Source organism: Chroicocephalus ridibundus, chromosome 1, assembly GCF_963924245.1.
Source record: "Chroicocephalus ridibundus chromosome 1, bChrRid1.1, whole genome shotgun sequence".
Lineage (NCBI taxonomy): Eukaryota > Metazoa > Chordata > Aves > Charadriiformes > Laridae > Chroicocephalus > Chroicocephalus ridibundus.
Window position 1 is genome coordinate 26,745,798 of NC_086284.1, and position 20,710 is coordinate 26,766,507.

Here is a 20,710-nt window from a genome sequence, read left to right on the forward strand (position 1 = left end):
ATATGCAATCCACTGAAAAGCAGTGTGTCTCACTGCCCCCGACTACTTGTTGCAGAGGTTTCCCCAAGCGGTGGGGAGCTGCCTTCAAGTGTAGATACCATCTGTGGCCAACTGGATTGCAGCTACCTGCAGCTGTGAAGTGGGAGCTCCTTCACCACTGGTTTGGGACGGCACCGACCCAGGGGTGAGTGAAGCAGCAACGCTGGGTTTGGCGTGATGCAGAATGCATAGGGCGACATGAGGAAGGGACCCCACTAGAAGATGAGAAAGTCCAGGTGTAAGGAAGGAGTATCATAGAATGGTTTGGGTTGGAAGGGACCTTAAAGGTCATCTACTTCCAACCCCCCTGCCACGGGCAGGGACACCTCCCACTAGACCAGGCTGCTCAAAGCCCCATCCAGCCTGGCCTTGAACACTTCCAGGGATGGGGCATCCACAGCTTCTCTGGGCAACCTGTTCCAGTGCCTCACCACCCTCACAGGAAAGAATTCCTTCCTAGTATCTAATCTAAATCTCCCCTCTTTCAGTTTAAAATCGTTTCCCCTTGTCCTATCGCTCCACTCCTGAATAAAGAGTCCCTGCCTATCTTCTCCTGTAGGTCCCCTTCAGGTACTGAGAGGACAACAAGGTTAGTAGCAGAAAAGGGGGGGGGGGACGACACATCTGTACGTGTATGTTAGGAGTCCTTGGTCTGCAGCTGTGTGGGATACAGTATGGGGACTCATATGTATAGAAGCTCCAAGAGGAAATAACACTTGAGATTAAAGTTAGTATGAAACTAAGTCTGTTAATGCAGTAAGTTCTTTGCTGCCTTCTTTTCTGAAGTAGTTAACTAAAGATGATGCTGTGCAGATTTGTTTCCATAAGTGTTTTACTGCCTCAGATCCAATGCAGGTGAGAATTCAGCTGCGAATGAATGAAACCCCTGTGCCTGAAGAAACCATTTGGAATTTGGTGGTTACTGGACTCCTTGTTTTGAGACTAGATTTAAAATGCAGCTTTTTATTTGCCGTAAGGAGAACACAAAGTATTAGTTTTCTGTCAATTAGAAATAAACTAGGTGGGCATAGAGGAAATACGGTGAGTGAGCAGAAGTTAGTCACAGTATTTTGGAGGTTTTATCAGTGTTAAGGGGTAAGTTTCCCAAAGTTATGGCTTTGAGCACTTGAAGGGATTATATTTTACATGTTTCTTCACTTCTTGCATCGCATGATCTTGTCAGTCTGTGTCTTCTGATTTGGGAAAGGCACAATTGTGACACAGATTTACAGCTTTTAGTTCAGAATCAGCTCTATGGAGGAGGTGGCACTGATTCAGATCTTACTACTTGATGGTATATTAAAACAGTTTTTATCAAAGAGTATAGGAAAAAGAAAGGGCTGCTTTCTCTCATCCTGCCTGCAATAAACCAGTCCATGTGCGGGGGAGCTGCTGGGATGGATTTTTGGCTGTATACCTGCTAGGGCACTGTTCTAGAAACTCATTGTGGTGCTGATTACAGGTCTGATTTTGATCTTGATGTTGTTTTTTTGCTTTAAATAATTATTCCCTTCCTGACAATACATCAGCGGAGAGCAGTTGTTTCTTGTCCCTGTTCCTTTTGCAAAGCCAAGCAGCTGCTCTTCTCTTCGTCAGCCACTCTGTGCTCAGAGCAAAGTGTGTTACTTTGCGAGCAGGTTATTCTCCACGCAGCTCCCCAAGCGTGTGCCGTGCTTTAAAGTCCACCGGGATTCAGCCTGGGAGTGGAAAAGCTTACAGGCTAAGTATAGACCTAGGACAGGGTGCAGACAGAGTGAGAGAGAGACTAAGGTGAACAGAATTACACAGCCGATGAAGTTTGCAGCATGCGTAGTTTCGCACCGCTGTGCACAAACACAGTGTGGTTGTTTCTGAGGGAGACGGTGAAGCTGCGCTGTGCAGGAGAACGCGGCGGAGCCACGGGGCTCACGAAGGAGAGTGAATTCCAGGAGAGGAGTGTACAGAAGTAGGCCTGGCCTTTTTAACATAGGGACTGGAAGAGGAACCTGTTGAGGGCTGGGTGCCTCCAGCTTACGTTTTCTGGAGACAGGCTGAAGAAACCCTCAGGAGATGTTTCTCCCTGGACTTAGGTCTATATTACTGTTTTATGTAAATGACTATCTAAAGGAGCTTCTCTAATCATAGAATTGCCTAGGTGGGAAGGGACTTTTAAAATCATCAAGTCCAACCATCAGCCTAACTCCGTCACCACTAAACGATGTCCCCAAGCACCACGTCTACCCGTCTTTTAAATACCTCCAGGGATGGTGCCTCAACCACTTCCCTGGGCAGCCTGTTCCAATGCTTGACAACCCTTTCTGTGAGGAAATTTTTCCTAATATCCAACCTAAAATGCCCAGGACAGGGTTTGGGCTAGCTGTAATCCTGTCCAATTTAGAAATAGGCAACATGTTAAAATAACCCGTGAGCTGTAAGGGTTGGCAATACACTGGGAAACCCTCTGTGGAAGTACCTGGCGAGGAGGCGTCTCCCCTTCCTCCTTAGAAAAACGGACTTTGGTCCTGGTGACTGGTCCTGCTGCAGAACCTTTTGATGCAAACACCAGAGGTGGAGAGCCCCGAGCTGGTTTATATCCCTCTGTTAGTGGACTGTGTGTTCAACCTCTTTGGCTTAGAGAGGGGGTGGCCCGTAATTTCTTTGTAAACGATATGTATTTGAGTTTTAAGCAGTGTTTTACAGTACTTCCATAACTTTACCTTTTGTGTAGGTTGTTTTGTTTTTCTGTATCCGTATTTTCACTGGCTTGCCCTTTCTACTGGTGTAGCAGAGCCAGAGATTTAAGTGACGGGGAAAGCTGTGAGAAAGAAGCTGTGCATTTGACTTTTTTAAGATAGCATGTTACACTATTTCGCTGACTATCCATCCCTCTTTTTTCTTCCCTCTGCCTTCGAGCCTTGCTTTGCCATGGGAAGAGAAGATTTTTAAACCCTTTGTGCCGCAGCACCATAAATGTTGCCATGAACTGGCATAATCTCCAGTCAAAACTTCATGTTTTTTGTGTGAACTAGCCAAATCTTCTATGCCTACGTCCTGCCCAGGGGGGCAAGCAGTGAAAATGCTATTATTTGGTGGTGGAATCATACTGTTTTTGAAGTTTTTGTCCAAAGTTTCTGTCGATGCTCAGATTATGTCAGCTCCTTGAAGGAGCTCCTTTTTCCTCCTTTGGGTCACCCTCCCAAGCAGACGAGGGAAAAGTCTGAGGAGGGGGAGTTCGTGCGGGGGAACGAACTGAATCTTCCAGCTAAATAATCTTCAGAACGAAACTTCCCCGCCCGTGCCCTCGCCCCTCCCCTGCAGCGGCAGGTCGCCATCTCCCCCTCCCGAGCGGGGACGCGGCTGTGCCCCACGGCGGGTGATTGTCCCCCCAGGCCGCGCGGGGCCGCCTGACGAGCTGTTTTAAAGGTAGACCAGGGAGAACTGACGTGTCCGGTAACACAGAAAGATAAGCGATGATGGGGGGGGGGAGGGAAAAAAATTTGGTGTTTCCGCCCGGTTTCGAACCGGGGACCTTTCGCGTGTTAGGCGAACGTGATAACCACTACACTACGGAAACGCCCGCTGATGTACGTTGTAACTGCAGCCCCCCTTGACAGAGAAGACCCAACATGGCGGCGCGCAGCTGCACGGCAGCGGCCACCGGGAAAGTTTCTCTAGGTAAAGGGCGACACCCTGGCGCTGGAGCGGGTCTCGGCCAGCTCCCAGCGGCATTAAAGCGGCTCAGGACGGATCCAGCCGCTGGAGAAGAAAAAGGGGTATCCCGCCCTTGGTCCTTCACGCCCACCCCAGGGAGCGGGCCCTAACAAAAGAGCTGCGCTCCGTCCCTGGGTGGGCTCGAACCACCAACCTTTCGGTTAACAGCCGAACGCGCTAACCGATTGCGCCACAGAGACACGCTGAAAACAGCCGCCGCCGACCCAGTCCTGATGGCCGCGCCGGGACGGGTGGGGAGCGGGGGGGGGCTCTGCCCTCGCACCCCCGGGGACCCGCTGTGACCCCACGGAACAGCTCCCCCCTGAGACAGTGCCCCGGAAGAGTTTCCCTTTGAATTCCTGCCGCTTCTTCTGCCGCACTTTGGGTGTCCATTCACTTTTTTAATCCGAAGAATATTCCTTCTCTTCTTTCCCCCCGTTTCTGTGGCCTTTCCCATAGGAGCAAGGGAGAGGAAAACAGCAGACATGCAGAAAAAAAACAGGGTTTAAAGTTATGTATTTTGGCGGGACAACTGCAAGGGGAGCCTGACAGCTCCTTTGTGACGCAGAGCAGTTGGCAAGTGAAAGCTCTCCGAGTATATGCCAAGGTCAAGCAAGGCCAAAATAAACCTTAGCCTATTAGTTAGTAGTAAAGTATCCAATGCCTTTTCTTCCTGTAGTTCCAATACAAAAGGACTAGTTGTGACCAGAGACTTGAGGAGCAGAAGGCAAAATTCATCCCGCACCATCGAAAGGCGTGTGATAATTATTTGAAAGGGTTAACGGAAAGTGGAATCACCAGCAGAAATGAGTCAGGGCAAAAGAAACATCTCAAAGGGAAGGGAAACCGCTGCCCAGGCAGCCTCGCTTCAGCTCTAAGTCCATTAAATTAATTATTAAGCAGTCAATTTGCAGCCACCTAAAAGGTCATAAGGTGTTAACAAAAACCAACAAGAGTTGTGAAAACCAAATGATGCCAAAGTAGTGTAATTCGCCTTCAGGAATCCCAGGTCCCAGAGACTGAGGGGAAAGGCCAGAGCAAGGAAGGGATGTACCCTTGGTGGTTGAGGATCAGGTCAGGGAATTCTTAAGCGACTTCCACATACATAAGTCCTTGGGCCCTGACGGGACGTACCCACAAGTGCTGAGGGAGATGGCAGATGTCATTGCAAGGCCACTCTCGATCCTCTTTGATCAATCATGGCAACTGGGAGAAGTGCCCAAGGACTGGAGGAAAGCACATCACCCCCATCTTCAAGAAGGGCAAGAAGGATGACCTACAGGCTGGTCAGCCTCACCGCAATCCCTGGGAAGATGGTGGAGCAGCTAATGCTGGACAAAGAAATCATCAGGAGTACTTGATAATCAGAAATCATCATCATGGCTTCACCAAGGGGGAGTCATACTTGACCAACTCAATAATATTCCATGATGGGGATGGTAGCTGAGGGGAGAACAGTGGATATTATCTACCTGGACTTCAGTAAGGCTTTTGAGACTGTCTCCCATACAATCCTCACAGGGAAGCTGCTCATGTACGGGCTGGATGAGCAGACAGGTGGATTGAAACTGGCTGAATGTCCAGGACCAGAAAATGGTGATCAGTGGCACAAAGCCTAGTTTGAGGCCGGTAACTAGTGGTGTGCCCCAGGGATCAATACGGGGTCCAGTCCTGTTCAACATCTTCATTAATGATCTGGATGATGGGGCTGAGTGTACCTTCAGCAAGTTTGCAGACACCACCAAACTCAGAGGAGTAGCTCATATGCCAGAGGGTCGTGCTGCCATCCAGAGGGACTTCAACAGGTTGGAGAAATGGGCTGACAGGAACAGCATGAATTTCAACAAGGACAAGTGCAAAGTCCTGCACCTGGGGAGTAACAGCCCCATGCACTGGTATATGCTGGGAGCCGATAGCTGGAAAGCAGCTTGGCTGAAAAGGACCTCAGGGTCCTGATGGACACCATGTTGAACATAAACCAGCAACGAGCCTTTGCAGCAAAGGCAGTGAATGGTATCCTGGGCTGCATTAGGAGAAGTGTTGCCAGCAGGTCAAGAGGACACACCTGTTGTGCTGTGTCCAGTTCTGAGGTCCCCAGCACAAGAGAGACAGGGACATACTGGAGAGGCTCCGATGAAGGACCACTAAGATGATGAAGGGACTGAAGCGCCTCTCCTAGGAGGAAATGCTGAGAGCTGGGACTGTTCTGCCTGGGAAAGAGAAGTCTCAGGAGGATCTCATCAATATCTATAAATATCTGGAGGGAGGGTGCAAAGAGGATTGAGCCAGGCTCTCTTCAGTGTGTCCAATGGCAGGACCAGAGGCAATGGGCACTAACTGAAACACAGGAGGTTCCACCTGAACATCAGGAAACACTTTTTCACTGTGAGGGTGACCGAGCACAGGCAGAAGTCACCCAGGGAGGTTGTAGAGTCTCCATCCCAGTGGGTTGGACCAGATGACCTCCAGAGGTGCCTTCCAACCTCAGCCCTTCTGTGGTACTGTGAATTTCCTCCTGTGACAGGGTGGCCGGTTGCTGGGGCTTCAGGATGCCGCCACAGTGACACATCATGGTATCACAATGGCTGCTGAGAAGCTGCTTCTTGGGAGCAAGGGGGGAAGAGACAAGAGAGAAGAAACCCCCAGGAGGTGGCTCTGCCACTCACAGGGCACCGCTCAAACCCTATTGACCAATAGCTCCCTAGGAAATCAGGGGGCTTTGCCAAAAAGGCCTCAGAAGGGGCTGTCCTGGGCCCTGCTCAATTCTCTGATCTCCTGAAGGCAGAGAAAATACCAAATCTGCAGATGTGCCCAGGTCGGAGGCGGGTTTCCAGCATCCTTGAGATGGGCTTGAGCCCCCTAGGAGGGGCTCGGATTTAAACTGGTCTCACTACATTGCAGCAACGCTCCAGGCTCAACCCACGGAAATTTAATAAAGACAAACCCAAACAGGCGCTGTGGGGAAGGCGAGCCCCGGCACACAAACTCGGTTACACGGGGCTTGATGGCGAGGCGGGGGCCTGCAGAAATGGACCAGAGGGTGAAGCGCAGCCGCAGGGATGTCAGCGGCACACGGTGCTCCTAGAAAAAGGCAAATTTTACTGGGGAGAGCAGTGGGCGAGACACGGAGGGTGAGGAGGAGGCTGCGCCAGGGGGTTCTGTCTTCAAGCGCAGTGTTTTGAGCTGAGTTTGGACAAATGGAGGACGGAGACAGTAACGAAAAGGATGAAGTCTGGGAAATGTGGAGAAGGAGAGGTTTGCACAGCAGCGCTCTGACTGCTCCCACGGTGCCATTCTCTTGGCCGCGCAAAATGAAGACAGCTTTTAAAAAACTGCAGCGTTGCCCTTCTCTTCATGTTGCACTTCCCGTTTCCAGCTGTGTTCATGCTGGAGATTCGTGGGTTTGTCGGGCTTTGGAAAGGATGCGATGCTGAAGCAGGCTGACGTGATGGCAGGTACTCACACACACATACGTTTATGTACTATCTATTTGGTGGTTCTGTGGTGCTTTTAAGTTTACAAAGCACAGTGCTAATATTAACCAACCAGTCCAAAAGGGTTTTGCCCCACCGTATTTATGACAAAGCATGCGGCTGTGTGTTGACTGACACTTATATATAGGCACTTCCCAGGAACAGCTTTTATTTTATTAGGACACACACTTTCATTGGAGTCCTTGCAGCCAAGTGCTGAGCAGAGCGCACGAGCGGAGAGGCGAACATCCCAAAAGATATTTATAGATCTGTGTTCCTCCAGTCCTTTCCTCTTCAGTATGAAAGCAATTCTCTGAAAGGATTATTTTGACTGGCTGTTCAAGATTTCCAGAGGAGGAGATTAATGTGCGGGAAGCCTCGCAGCGCCACTGGAAAAGCTGGCTGGCTTTGCACGTTTTCATGAGCTTCATGGCTCACTGTGCCAAGGTTATCTTCCTCAGACAGGGAGAGGGGGATGTCAAATAGCGATGCAGCAAGCAGAAGGGCTGGGGGCTGACGGCAGCTGCTGAAGCGCAGAATTACCTGTGCCTGGGGAGCACCGACCGCAGCTGGGGGTTGCAGCGGGTGCAGGCATCGTTCCCCAGGGTGTCCATCCCTCCCCCCCCCCCGCCTTTTTTTTTGTCCCACTTGAGAAAATCCCCTATTTCAAATGGCCAAATGGGACATGACGGTGGTGATCTTTCTCCCGGGGGGTCAGTGTTTTCAGGTGGTGCCAACTTTGATCCTTGCAGTGATCCTCTGTGTATCCTGCAAAAGAAGGGGAGGCAAGAGGCACCCAGATGTTTAGGTTTCAGGGTCAGGGAACAATTTAATGTGTAGATATGGCAGAAGCTGTTTGCAGAGTCATTTTGGCTCCACCTTATCCCTCCTTTGCCAAGGCAATTCCCCAAATTGCAAAAAAATTGCCAGAGACGCCTTCCGTCCTGCAGCTATTCCAGTGCCAAGGGGTATGAAAAGGTAATATTCCCCCCTCCAAGGAGTTTCTGCACTGTCCAACTATATTTACAACAGTGTTGCTCTGCCGGGTAAAGGGACAGGGCTTCTTTGGTGTCTCTCATACCCCTTTTATTTCCTCTCCTTTTTCCTAAGTAGAGCCCTCAGAGTGATGTTGCACTTAAAAAAAACAAACAACAAAAAACTAAAAAACCTGCAGTTCTTAAGTCAGCCATACCAAACAGATTCTTGTTGGCAAAGCTTTTTTCTTCCTGCATACCCAGAAATCAGCTTAGCAAGCCCCTGGAGTTGATGTCACGGTTGGGGTTTTTTTGCAGGGAGGAGGCTGAAGGCCTGTTTTCCTCCACACGTCTGTGAGGGATGACTTTGGAGCTGGCCTCAGCATGAGGAAGTAACGGGCTGGGTTTCCAGCGAAGTGCCGGTGCCACCGGCGGCTCCCGCAGTGCCGGGCAGTGCCAGGGGACAGGCAGCAATCGGAAGGGGGAGAGCAGAAGAGCAAAGCGGGGATGACAATGTGGGGAGAGGCACCGAGCGGCAGCAAAGCCTGCGTTATGGCCATGTCAGACCTTAGCAGCCTGATTCCTACTGCCTTAACATGAGACTCCTGCCAAATTGAAGCCACCTTTGAAAGCCTTTGAAAGTAGGGAAGAGCGTGCATTTTCATGGCAAGTTGGAGGCTTGCTGTCTCAGAGCGGTCTCCGTCTGCTTTTACTGCTCCGTGTAAATCAAAAGCAAGCTGCAAGCTGCCTGCTAGGTTTACACCGGCGTAAGAAAAAGAAGGATCAGTGCCTGCTGTGGGAGGATGACTGGGATTCATCCAGCTGCAGATGCCCTGAGGATCTGTGCTCTCTCCTTCCCCCTCTCCCATCAGCAGCTCCCTCCTGCCTGCCCGTGTCCATGCACCGGTCCTTTCTTCACGGTCATGGCACTGGTCTCTGCTTGGAAAATATACCTCTTTGGACTTAATTCCGTAACCGCTTTCAGGTGGTGGGTTTTCCTCTTCAGGAGATTAGTCGAAGCTTAGCATTAAATACCATCCTCAAATACCGGCTATGATCCTGCGCTCAGTAGACCACAAAACACAAACTTTGAAGCTCCAGTAAGAAAAGGCCGTTTTGTGGGGGAAAAGAGAACTTCAGCCCTAATAAAAGCATTTGGCCTAATAAAAGGCCCAATCTCAACCTAGATACTATTTACAGTCTTGCTGCTCACACAGTTGTGTCTGCATGGACTATAGGGAAAGTATCCTGGAAAGACAGCCTTCTGTTAAGTTAACAAAGAGGTCACAACTCACAGTGTTAAACACCTGTCTCTCAACCAGCGTGTTTCTGTTTATTTGCTTGTACCCAAAGTACCTGAGAGTTTTTCATAGCTAATAATACAGATAACAATAATTTGCATGATAGAAAGACTGGATAAAAACACTGATGTAGGTAAAGGTGCCCCCATTGAACAAGATGGATTTCACAGCTTGGCACCTGCTGGGAACTCCTACCAGGCTGTGTCCCATCCAGAGACAGAAAACCAGTTATCTGGCCGTGGTTTGGATGCTGGGCGGCACTCAGACCTTCTGGATGGCATGTGGTGGAGTACAGACAGACAGACAGACGGGGCAAAAGTTGTCCAGAACTCAGTCCAGTGAAAATATTACTTTTATTAGTGTTAAATCCCTACTAAAGGTAAGGATTTTTCATAAGGCTTCTCCCCATCAAAATACGGGCAAAAGGGTGCAGAGTGGTCAGCAAGTGATGTGCAGTTTGGGTGAGGATGCTTTCCAGTGATCTGACAGAAGCTGTGGGACTTTCTGCAGCCGTCCAACACCGCAGCCTGTGCTTCCCTGCCATCTCCATCACGGGGTCAAACCCAAGACCTGAACGTGCTGCAGCAATTATGTTCAGCCGTGTTGGGCTTCGATTACTAAAACTGGGGTACAACTGTGGAGTCTGAGCCTGTAAAATGCTGAATGCTGGCAGCTGTCACTGTCTTCCAGGGAGTTATCTGTAGGGGGAAGGATGCAGAATCCATTCCTGGTAAGGAAAGACGTGTTTCTGTAGCCACCCGTGATGCTCACAGCATTTGTGTACTGCCCGTCCAAATATGCCTGGTGGACCTGGAGACCTGGTGTCTCCTCACTGTCGAGGCTGATGGAGATGTGACGAGGAAGGGCACACACCTGAGAGCAGCAGGCATGAGACTGGGTTACTGAGACTCGCCAACACTATTTCTCCTCCCAGCTACTTTCCGCTGTTCCACACAGCTAGCCAAATGCTCAGATGTACTTGAGATATCAAGGTTGCTATTCTGCTCCTGTGCAGGAAGGGCAGCAGTTATCTTTCCACATCATATACCCTCTTAGATCACGGACGTATAATCTTCTGTTTCTCTGGGTTTCATCTGTATATGATGAGTGAGTGAGCGAGTCTGTGGCTGTGTGGCTGTCACAGCCACCCGAGCGCAGGGTGCTGCCACTCTCCTGTGAAGCCATAGGAAATGTTTCGCGATTCAAGATAAGAAAGACCTTCACTTCCTCCTTCTGCGCTTGCAGGGCTGAGCTGCCACCGAGGCTGCACCGTCCACCCCACCAGCCCACTCGCGAAATGGACCAGGAAACCCTGGGAAGTGTTGTCCTGCTCGCCATCGTCACTTTGATAAGTGTTGTCCAGAACGGTAAGATGAAAATAAGCATTTATTTAAGGGCTAAAAGGGAGCTGAGAAAAGTTCAGGATGATGTATGCTGATGTGATCTTTGGATAAATAATCTCTGGTTATAAGTGCATGTGTGCTTAGGCATGGCTTTGGCCTTAGAAATTATCTTCTAAGCATAAAATCTTGCATGCCGATGTTGCAGTATCTTGGCAGTCGCACGGTCTTACTGTGATATTCTCGAGTGAGTTTGTTGTACATATGCCAGCTAACGAAAGGACTAATATGCTGAGATATCCTGTGAAAATATGCTATTTGATTTGTGGACTGAGACCTGCTTTCCTGGCTAAAGTCCCTAACGTGGGCAGCTGGGGCTGCTCCCCAGCCATGGGCAGGGGCCGGGGCCCCGGGGGCTGCCATGGGTCAGCCCTTTGCACGGAGCTGGGCGAAGGGGGCGAAACTGCACCGACTCCTCGGGGGAGTCTGTCCGGGTTACTTGTGGGCAGGCAATTCTTCTGCTTTCCTGCATCTCCAGGTCCTACAGTCCCACTAATCTCAGTTAACTGCAGCCCCAAGGAGACTGCGCATTTCCTGCAATGGAGAAGTTTCCTTTTTTAGCTCTTATTCAGTCCTCTGTAGTCCCTACTGTTCTTCAGGCTTTTTTAAACAAACCAACAAGTCTTGTGCAAAACTGATTTTAACCTGATCGTCATCTCTTACAAAATACTTAATCATTTTAGCAGGAAGTTCTGCCCAGGATACACAGAGAAGGCAGTGGGCTTTGCCCCAGCTGCACTGAGATTGCCCAGGTCCAAGGAGAGTTACCAGTGGGACGCGGGGAGCTGACACAAGTGCTAGAAATCTTCTGTGAAGGCTTCTTGGTATGAATGGGAGATTCCCGCTGAGCGCAAACCTCACGTTCGGTCCTAGGAAATGGGCTGTTCTTGGGCTGCTGCAGAGAGGGGAAGTGGTGGGAGCCTCAGCGTGAGCCTGGCTGTCAGACAGCGAAAAAAAAAAAGAGGTGCAGACGGGTTTCGTTTCGACACAGGCGCTAAATGCCACATTCTGTAACCCAGTGCTGTTTTCTGGTAAATGCACAGTGTGTGATGTCACAGAAGACGGCACGTAATAGAGATCAGAGCACATACTGCAATTGAAAAAGTGTGTCCAATATACATTTCTTGCTATTTAAGCAGATGACTTTATACACAGTTATTTCCTCTCACTCTGAAACTTGAGCATTTGCCTTCCAGCCTGATGGGCATTTTCATCTCATGGAAATCTGTCTGTGAGATTATTGACCCAACCGTCACGAACGGGCAGCGCAGCGCTTGGCAAGGGACCCTGCGTGCCAAGATAGTGGCACACAGCCCCAGACCACGATTTCAGACCTCACGTCATTTGATTTCCTCCTCCCTGGCTTTCTGTCTAGGAAGACCGGGCTGATATGCAGTCCTGCAACGAATGCAACACACAAGGCAGTAGAAATGCTCGTCAGGGCGTATCAGTTGTACTGAACTCTTGCTGTGCCTCTGGTTCAGCAAACTACTTGGGCATCTGCTTAGTACATGAAACCAGTACCAAGTACATTAGGGTTTGTATTCTTTCCTGCAGGATTAGAAAACAGTTCGGGTGGATGCTGTTGTTGCCAAAGCTGAAGGTGGGCTGTGGTGCTGTCCATTTACTGTCACCTTGTCCATTTACTGTCACCTTGTTTGTGTCAGGAATCTCCATATCCTACAGAGTGGTTTATGTGGCCGGATGCCACTGAGTCACACATGTAGCTTTAGGTTTTGTTCTTGCGTCAGAGAAATGCTGCAAGTCAGCAGCTTTCAGGGCAAATCAGTGGTCATCGCTGAGCAGATCAGGACGGAGGAAGCAAAGTGAAGTCCACAGAAAGAAGGGGTAACCTGCACATTTGCCAGCACTGGCTAGGTTGGAGTATCAGCACATGGTTTGTGTTGGAATGAACTTGTGAAACAACCAGGCTTGGATTCAGCTCTTGTACCAGAGCGGGACTGCAGTGGTTCAGGCTCAGGGCAGCCTGTGCATCCCTGGAACCTCAGGGCATCAACTTCTGGTGCAGCTGAGCTGAATTAAACCCCTCAGCTCCAGCCCTGCTCCACTCAGTCGTCTCATGTCGGCTTGTGAAACCAACTTCTTGCCTTGGGGTTCAGGGTAAAGACCAGGAAATATAACCATGGTGTTGCAAGCTGCTTCATGCTGTAGTCTCCCATTTCCCCAGTGCCAGGCTAACAGGATCCCAATGCTGCTGTGATGTGACTGCAAACCTACAGCGAGGGCCACCCCTGGATGTGATCTGTCAGCTCTGTTCCAGTCCTTTGCAGAGCTTCAGCCTGGCTGAGGCCCAGGCAGCTGGGACCCACCTCTTGGGCTGCCTTCTGGGGAGATTTTGGGAGGCTGCAGGGCATGTGAGGTTGACAGGGCTAAGGAAACACACAACTGGGGAGCCACTCCCAGGGTGAAAAGCTCACTTGAAGCAAGAGGCTCTACCTCTCCATCTGACAGTTACATGCTGGGTTCCCTTCCAATTCACTGCCCTCATCTTGGGGGTCCACGTGGTCCTGAGGAAAAACAGTGGGTTGGAGGTGATCAACCCAGGCATTTTCTCTAAAGAAAAGGTGGATGTCTTGTGTGAGGTGGTTGTCTAAGCTCTTTCTTGAGTCAATGGACAAAGATCAGCCCTTTGGTGGGGTGGTTTCTCTCATGCCACTAGCTCTCTGAGGGATGGATTGACCTCTGGAGGTGCCTTTCCTCTATTTCCCTCTGCCACCCACTGTTTACAGAAGGAAAACGTCCATCTCCCCAGTGTTTCTCAATGTCTCTGAAATGAGGTGAGACAAAGCCTGCCACTCATCCGTGATGTGGGTGTATATGATAACCGTACCCTAATGCCCAGTCTGTTGACCAAGGATCCATAGACCATGCTGGAGACAGTAAGAGCTTCCAGGACAGATGCCTGGACCTCCACAGCCAGACCCTTCCCAGGAGACCCAGCACACCCATGCCTGCCCAGCCCCGATCCCAGAGACTGTGCACCAGGAGTGTCATCACCAGCACCTCCAAGTTCTTGTCCTCAGTGACCTCTGTCACGTTGGACACGTCTGTGTTCAGCCTGATGGCTCCTGGCATTGCGGAGCCTCTCTGCAGTGGCACACTGGCATTTGGGAAGTGGAAGCAACTGCAGCAGCAGAAAGGGAGATATATATAGTTTACTCCGTTATAAAAGCTGTGGCATGTTCTAGTGGTTTCACATACATGCTAAAAGGAAGCGAGGGGGTATGCTACATATCCCACTGAGCCCATGCAGTCCCAGACCTGCAGGAAGTGGTTTTCCATCACAGCAGCTTTCCACTGTACAAAAAATTGCCATCCAACCTAGTCCTCTTCAACTAGGTCCTCTTAGACACCGTAGGCAGGTTAATAGCTCCATGCCAAAGGCTGGGGTGGCATGCAGATGGAGATGCCAGGAGCTCTTGGTGGCTGTGCTGTCTGCTCTGGGTCCCCCAGGGCCAGGTCCTCCAGGAACCGGCCAGTGCACCCCGCTGGTGACAGTGGGAGGGTCTGCAGCCTGGCTTAAAGTGGGAATGCTGGCTTAAAGCACAGTGGGTTTTTCTGGAGAAAGGCTGTATGTACCCAGGAAGTCACTCAGTACCTTTTAGTGAAGGCAATGGAAATACAAAAGACCTACTTACAGAATCAGGGAGGGGGAAAAATTCAGATTCTAGGGATTAAATCCTGCAGTTTATCAAGATACACTTTTATTGTTATAATAATATCTTTCCTGATGGGTTATCTTTTATATATATCTGGCTGATATTCTAAACTGGAGAAAGATTTGGGTACACCGAGCTGGGATGCATGACCATACGAAGCTTGCAGCTTGTAGCCTGTCAGGGCTCTGCCTGGTCCATTTAGACACATGATTGATGGTCTCTGCTTTAGTGTCATCAGGTAAACTGTGTTTGTCAGGCGCATGATACATTATCTTGAGGTGCTGCATTTTTGCAGCAGCTAACACTCTGACGCAGCACTGTTGGTTAAAAGGAGGACACACACCATACGGACACATGGCAATCAGCCATCAGGACCAGGTTCTCAGTGAGGCCTTCTGGGAAAGGAACCACCTCCACAGGGTGCCCCTGGTTTGGCGAACGGGTATCACTGAAAAAGAAGAGACTCCCTTGTCTCCCTGCTCTGTTAGAGAGTGAGAACTGGGTTTGGCAGCTTTGTCTAAAAAGCTTTTTTCCTGCTGTGGGGGCACAAAGGACGGAGTCTGGGCTGTACTTCTGCAGCAGCAGAGGTGCGGGCTGCCAGATGTGCCGTGCAGGGATGAAGCAGGGCCCAGAGGTGAGGCCTGCTGTCAGTCACATACAAACACGTGGGGATGTCTGAGGTCACATCGCACCATGCCCTTGCACAGAGGGCCTGGTTATACCACGGTGATGGAACGAGCGCCCTGGCCACATCCTGCACCTCCACACACTCGCATCCTCTCCTGCCATCCAGCCTTGATGCTCATGAGAACAGAGCTGATCCCACAAAGACCAGCTGCTGCAGTATCGCCAAATTACATCTCAGATCGAATGCTCTGTGTTTTTTTAACAGCTTTCTTTGCAAGCAAACTGGAGCATGAAAGCAAACACTGCAATGGCAAAGGGTTCCAGCGGCCGGGATCTTCAGCCTTTGACCGCGTCTACACGGCCAAGTGAGTAGACAAGCCCTGAGGAGCCAGTGGGGGCAGAGTGGAGTTCATCTCTCTCTTTGTTAGGGTTTAATCTGAACCCTTTTGGGGTCCAAAGGTGGGCTCCAAATGCCCTCAAAGGCTTTGCTCTGCAGTCCCACTGCTGTGTGCATTGCTGTGATGGTTTAGACCTGCAGTTCTCCAGTATGTTTGCTGGTGAGCCCAGCTCCTTTCTGGACATCGGGTGCTGTATTTATATTGGACTTGCAGCCCTTAGGTGTATTATGTCCCTTAATTTGGGAACCCGTTCCCCCGGCTGATGCTGGCAGCGTGATATGAGCACAGCTGGGGTCCCAAGGGCACTGCCGCTCACAAGGAAAGAGCCATTGGAGAGACGCTGACTTGCTGAGGAGCAGGTTGGTGGCCAAGCTCATACAAACCCCTCGGTCCTTGGGCAGCTCCCTTGACATGTGGCTCTCCGCTTCTCCGCCACATCCGTACCTCCTGTCTTTGACATCCCTTCAGAGAGAGCAGAGGGGAAAATTAATTCCAACATAGAAGAGAAAAGAACATAAAATATTTTTTATTACCCATGAAGTAGTGATGCTGTGCTTGAAACTGGGTGGGATGTCCAAGTGCTGCCCTTCACAGGTGTGCAACCTCTGCCAAGGGCAGAGTACTTCCCCCTCGGAAAGAAATCCGGGACAAAGGAGGCAGCTAGAAGTCATAGAATCATGGAATCATAGAATGTGTTGGGTTGGAAGGGACCTTTAAAGGTCATCTAGTCCAACTCCCCCACAGTAAGCAGGGACATCTTCAACTCGATCAGGTTGCTCAGAGCCTCATCAAGCCTGGCCTTGAATGTCTCCAGGGATGGGGCCTCCACCAACTCTCTGGGCAACCAGTGCCAGTGTCTCACCACCCTCACTGTAAAGAACTTCTTCCTAATGTCTAATCTAAACCCACCCTGCTCCAGTTTAAAACCATTGCCCCTCGTCCTATCGCTACATGCCCTTGCAAACAGCCCCTCCCCAGCTTTCTTGTAGGCCCCCTTCAGGTACTGGAGGCTGCTATGAGGTCTCCCCAAAGCCTTCTCTTCTCCAGGCTGAACAACCCCAATTCTCCCAGCCTGCCTTCATAGGAGAGGTGCTCCAGCCCTCTCATCATCTTCACGGCCCTCCTCTGGACCTGCTCCAACAGGTCCATGTCCTTCTTGTGCTGAGGGTTCCAGACCTGGACACAGTACTCCAGGTGGGGTCTCACAGTCATTCCTGCTCCCTTGCCGTTAACTCTGTGAGACACTCCCATTTGCGGTGCGATTCTCCTTTTGTTGGTTTCATGCACCTTTCAATGCCAATAACTAACTTGATTAACATGACTTAATTACAAGGATTTTCCAGGCCAATAAAGCACACAGCATCTACTATACACGTGCCATGATCAAACAGGTTGGGGGAGGAAAGCAGTTTTGCAGGTGCCAGGCGTGTGCGCGGGGCAGTTTGTTTTCCATATCAGCCAGGACAAAGGCATCCTTTATCCCAGTGAGCAAACAGGGAAGCAGACCCGGGGGTGAGGTTGCCACCGTGTTTGGGCACGGACACACCAGCCAGCCCCTAGCTGCCGCCTGCTGCAGGCAGAGCAGGGGCCTGGGGCAAAAACCCACCCGCAGCGGCATTAGCGCAGCTCAAATTCACCCCCCGCCACCCTTGGCTGGTGAAACACGTCAGTTTTGCTTCTCTTTCCCCCGTGTCCTGATCTCTCTCTCTGACAAATTCCTTTCTAGCCAGAACTGCGGACACGCGTACCCGACGTTTCTGGCCGTGCTCTGGTGCGCCGGCCTTCTCTGCAGCCAAGGTAATTAACGCACAAGCTTTTTCCCTCTTCGACCTTGCACTGCCTTCAGCAGGGGATGATGAACATTTCGGAGGTTATGCTCCCAGGGAACAACTTCTCCTGCAGTGGGGGGACCAGTCTCACTCGGCCGTCCTGCAGCTACCCGTGCTGTTTAATTAGCAGCACACTCCCTGGCACGGTTTATGCCAACAGATGTGTTCCCAGGCATGATTCTGGACAGTGGGGGCCAGCGACATTTCCCATATAGGTATTATGGATGAGACACCTCTGGTTTGGGTGGAGGGTTTAGTACTCAGATGCTGGATGCTCCATTATTCACCCCTGGGTCTGCAAATGGGCTCATTTGATTAAATTGCCAGAGCTGCCAGCCCTTCCCGGTGCTGAGGGCAGCCCAGGAGTATTTACCCGCATGACTAAATATGATCCCTTTTAATACAATTTGAGTTTTACTAAAATTAAGATGAGTACTTTCCTGGGGTCCGTGGCTGTTCTTTCTGGAAGAGAGGAGTTTCCTAACCAGGAGGAGGGCTGTTGCCTGCAGGTGTGGGGAAAAGGGGAAAAGCCCCTTTTTATGTGCTCAGAAATGGGTATTGGACCATAGCACAGTCCTCCACCTGCTCCTAGAGAAGTGCCTCTTTCGGCTGCCTTTTATTTGTGGTGAGAGCAGTGCCTGAGATGGCACCCTCCGTCCTGAGCCCAGCGCGACCCACACCGGGTTTCTGCCGCGGGCAGAGCTGTGGCAGGATTACACCCACAAAGGCTTCAGAAAAGCTGTGTGAGGGCAAGGCAAGTGCTCTTTTTCCCACGCAAAGGTCTCTGTCCTCCTTCCAGTACTCATCCCACAGCCCAAGGCTGCAGGTTCCCATTTCCCGGACCAGCCCGGGCGGCAGATGGGGACAGTACGTACAGAGAGGTCTGTGCTGGTGTCTAACGCCTTGTTTTACCCTTCACCCAGCTCCTGCCGCCTTTGCCGGCCTGATGTACTTGTTTGTGAGGCAGAAGTACTTCGTGGGCTACCTCGGGGAAAGGACTCAGAGGTGAGGACTTTTTTTGTCTTTTTATGTTAATAAAGAGCATTACACGCACATGGAACAGGGTTGTCCCACAGCCTGTGACAGCCGAGAAGACGCACAAGCCCCTCTGAATAGCCACTTTTGTAAGCAGCAGCCTACGCTGAGCACAGGAGGCCAAATCCAGACCCAAATGGATGCCAAAAATGGCATTCGAAAGCCCGCAGCTGCCTTGCAATGCAAGACAGAGCAGAAATTTGCCCCTTCCATCTCAGCCCCCAAGACCTTTCAGCTGGTCTCAACAGCAGAGGCTGAAGTCTGAGGACTTCTCGCGCGATGTGACGTACGTTAACGAATTGCTTCCCCCCCTTTCTGTCTCCTCAGCACTCCCGGTTACTTATTTGGAAAGCGCATCATTTTGTTCCTGTTCCTCATGTCCGTGGCTGGAATACTCAACTACTATCTCATCTTCTTTTTTGGAAGTGACTTTGAAATGCACATAAAAACGATAACCAGCGCGATCTCTCCATTGCTGCTCATCCCCTAACTCCCTGCAGCGCTGAGGGGGTCAGCGTGCTTAATATATCCATACCCAGAAGCAGCCATAATTCAACTGTTTAAGAAATGAACCCGTAACCCTTTTAGATTGCTGTAAATCTCATGCTTGATGGGCTTTGTAGTTTGATTTAACCTTGCTTTTTCCTTCAGGAAAAAGATTTATCGTGAGCATTTGGCACGCCCAAGGAATGGTAACAACTTCCAGTTAATTCTTTAGAGTTTTTTTTCCCTAAACTGCAGCTTGCAAGCTGATTGCATGGCTGGTAGAGGCATCGTATGCTTGCTTCATAGCTGTGTTGTACTTAGCTTTTGTCCCAAAACCCAGGAGCCTCTCAGCGTCGTTCCTGACCGATGGCTCCAGCGCAGGCACGGCCTTTTGCCTGCGTCCCGCATGCCCCTGCCCAGGCAAAGGCATGGACCAGACCCTTCTCCTACCCCTTCCCTCCCACTTGTTGATGACCGAGCTCCTGCTGCTGCAGGAGGGCATCCAATTTGCCCCTGTCTGGTCTTCCTTGATAAATATTCATGTGCATAATGCTCCCGACACTGATCTCATTTACGCATCGGCCTTTTTTGTTCCCCCAGAGCTGTGGAAAGGGGTCTTGCGTACATAAGGAGCTGGCGTATCGACTGGTGGGGTTGGTTTTGTTTTGCTTGGCTTTGTTTAATAAAACAGTCTAAAAGGAGGAAATCTGTTTGCTCCCATCTTCTTTGCCTGCTGCGTGATCCCAGTGCTCCACGGCTCGGCAGCTGGCCGGGGAGCGGAGCACAGGGAGCAGCACCGGGCTCTTCGTGAGAGCTGCTAATTGCCCTGGGCATGACCTCGCCAGGACAAGAATTTAACAACTCCCCCTCTATTAGCAAGTTCAATTTTCTGCCTCCATCGCTAACAATGTGCCCCTACAAGTCCTTACCGAGGAGCGGTTTGATTAGAGAAATGGACCGAGGTAGGCAAACAGGCGAGCGCAATCTTTTTAAACATTGCTACCCTATGAGTGCTTAAGCTCTTAAGCCTGCCTGATTACTGCATGGAGGATGGATAAAGCTGTATTTTATGACTCCTTTGGGAGGGACAGAGACTCCTTGCTGCATGAGAAGCGGGTTTGCAGAGCTGTTCGCCGAAGCAGGCACAGAAATCCGCCTGCCTTTGTGCCACAGCAAGGCTGGTGGGTTTTGTTGCTGCCCGATGGGGCAGAGGCGCTTGTGCACGGCTGCTCTCCTTCCCACCCGACCCTTTGCGCTGCCAAAAAAACACACCCCCTGCTTTTTCTTATCTTCTGCAGGAATTTTAGATGTGAAAGATTAGTAATAAACATATTTATTGCATGATGATTAGCTAATACATGTTCTCACTGGTTAGAATAGGTAATTCAAAAAATATAATCTAACCTCCTAACCTATGGCTGCTGAGGTGCCTTATTCCTGGGCACAGACAGCATTTAATGTTCCTTCCCTCCCCTCCTTCTTAAACCACTGTAAGACACTCCAGACCCCACTTCATACCATGCTTCTCTGCCACCCTCTCTCCATAGCTCGTCAGCAGCTTGGTGGTGACCCACCACCCCTCTGCCCCGTGGGGACAGCCCACCAAGGGATGGCAGCACCTCAGGATGAGAGGGGTAACCCCTGTGGTCTGGAGCAAAGGCTCATGCTGCCACCACCGTTACTGGGTTCAGAGGAGGAGACGCTTCAACAGGACCACAGTCCCTGCTCTCCAGCCAGTCTGGTCTCCCTGAGGTCTGAGACTTGTTTTTATGAAGACT

The 20,710-nt window shown here is 50.6% G+C and overlaps 1 protein-coding gene and 2 non-coding genes across 3 annotated transcripts; 1 reads left to right on the top strand and 2 right to left on the bottom strand.

Annotated features, from left to right (window-relative positions):
• Positions 1-3,519: 3,519 nt before the first annotated feature.
• TRNAV-AAC (transfer RNA valine (anticodon AAC)) lies at positions 3,520-3,592 on the bottom strand. Its single transcript has one exon. It is a non-coding gene; the product is annotated as a tRNA-Val (tRNA).
• Positions 3,593-3,855: 263 nt separating this feature from the next.
• Positions 3,856-3,929, bottom strand: TRNAN-GUU (transfer RNA asparagine (anticodon GUU)). The gene has a single exon. It is a non-coding gene; the product is annotated as a tRNA-Asn (tRNA).
• Positions 3,930-10,593: 6,664 nt separating this feature from the next.
• ALOX5AP (arachidonate 5-lipoxygenase activating protein) lies at positions 10,594-20,042 on the top strand. The gene is made up of 5 exons (XM_063340395.1): positions 10,594-10,844; positions 15,450-15,549; positions 17,309-17,379; positions 18,335-18,416; positions 18,774-20,042. The coding sequence occupies exons 1-5, from the start codon at positions 10,775-10,777 to the stop codon at positions 18,934-18,936; spliced, it is 486 nt and encodes a 161-aa protein (XP_063196465.1). The 5' UTR covers positions 10,594-10,774; the 3' UTR covers positions 18,937-20,042.
• Positions 20,043-20,710: the final 668 nt, after the last annotated feature.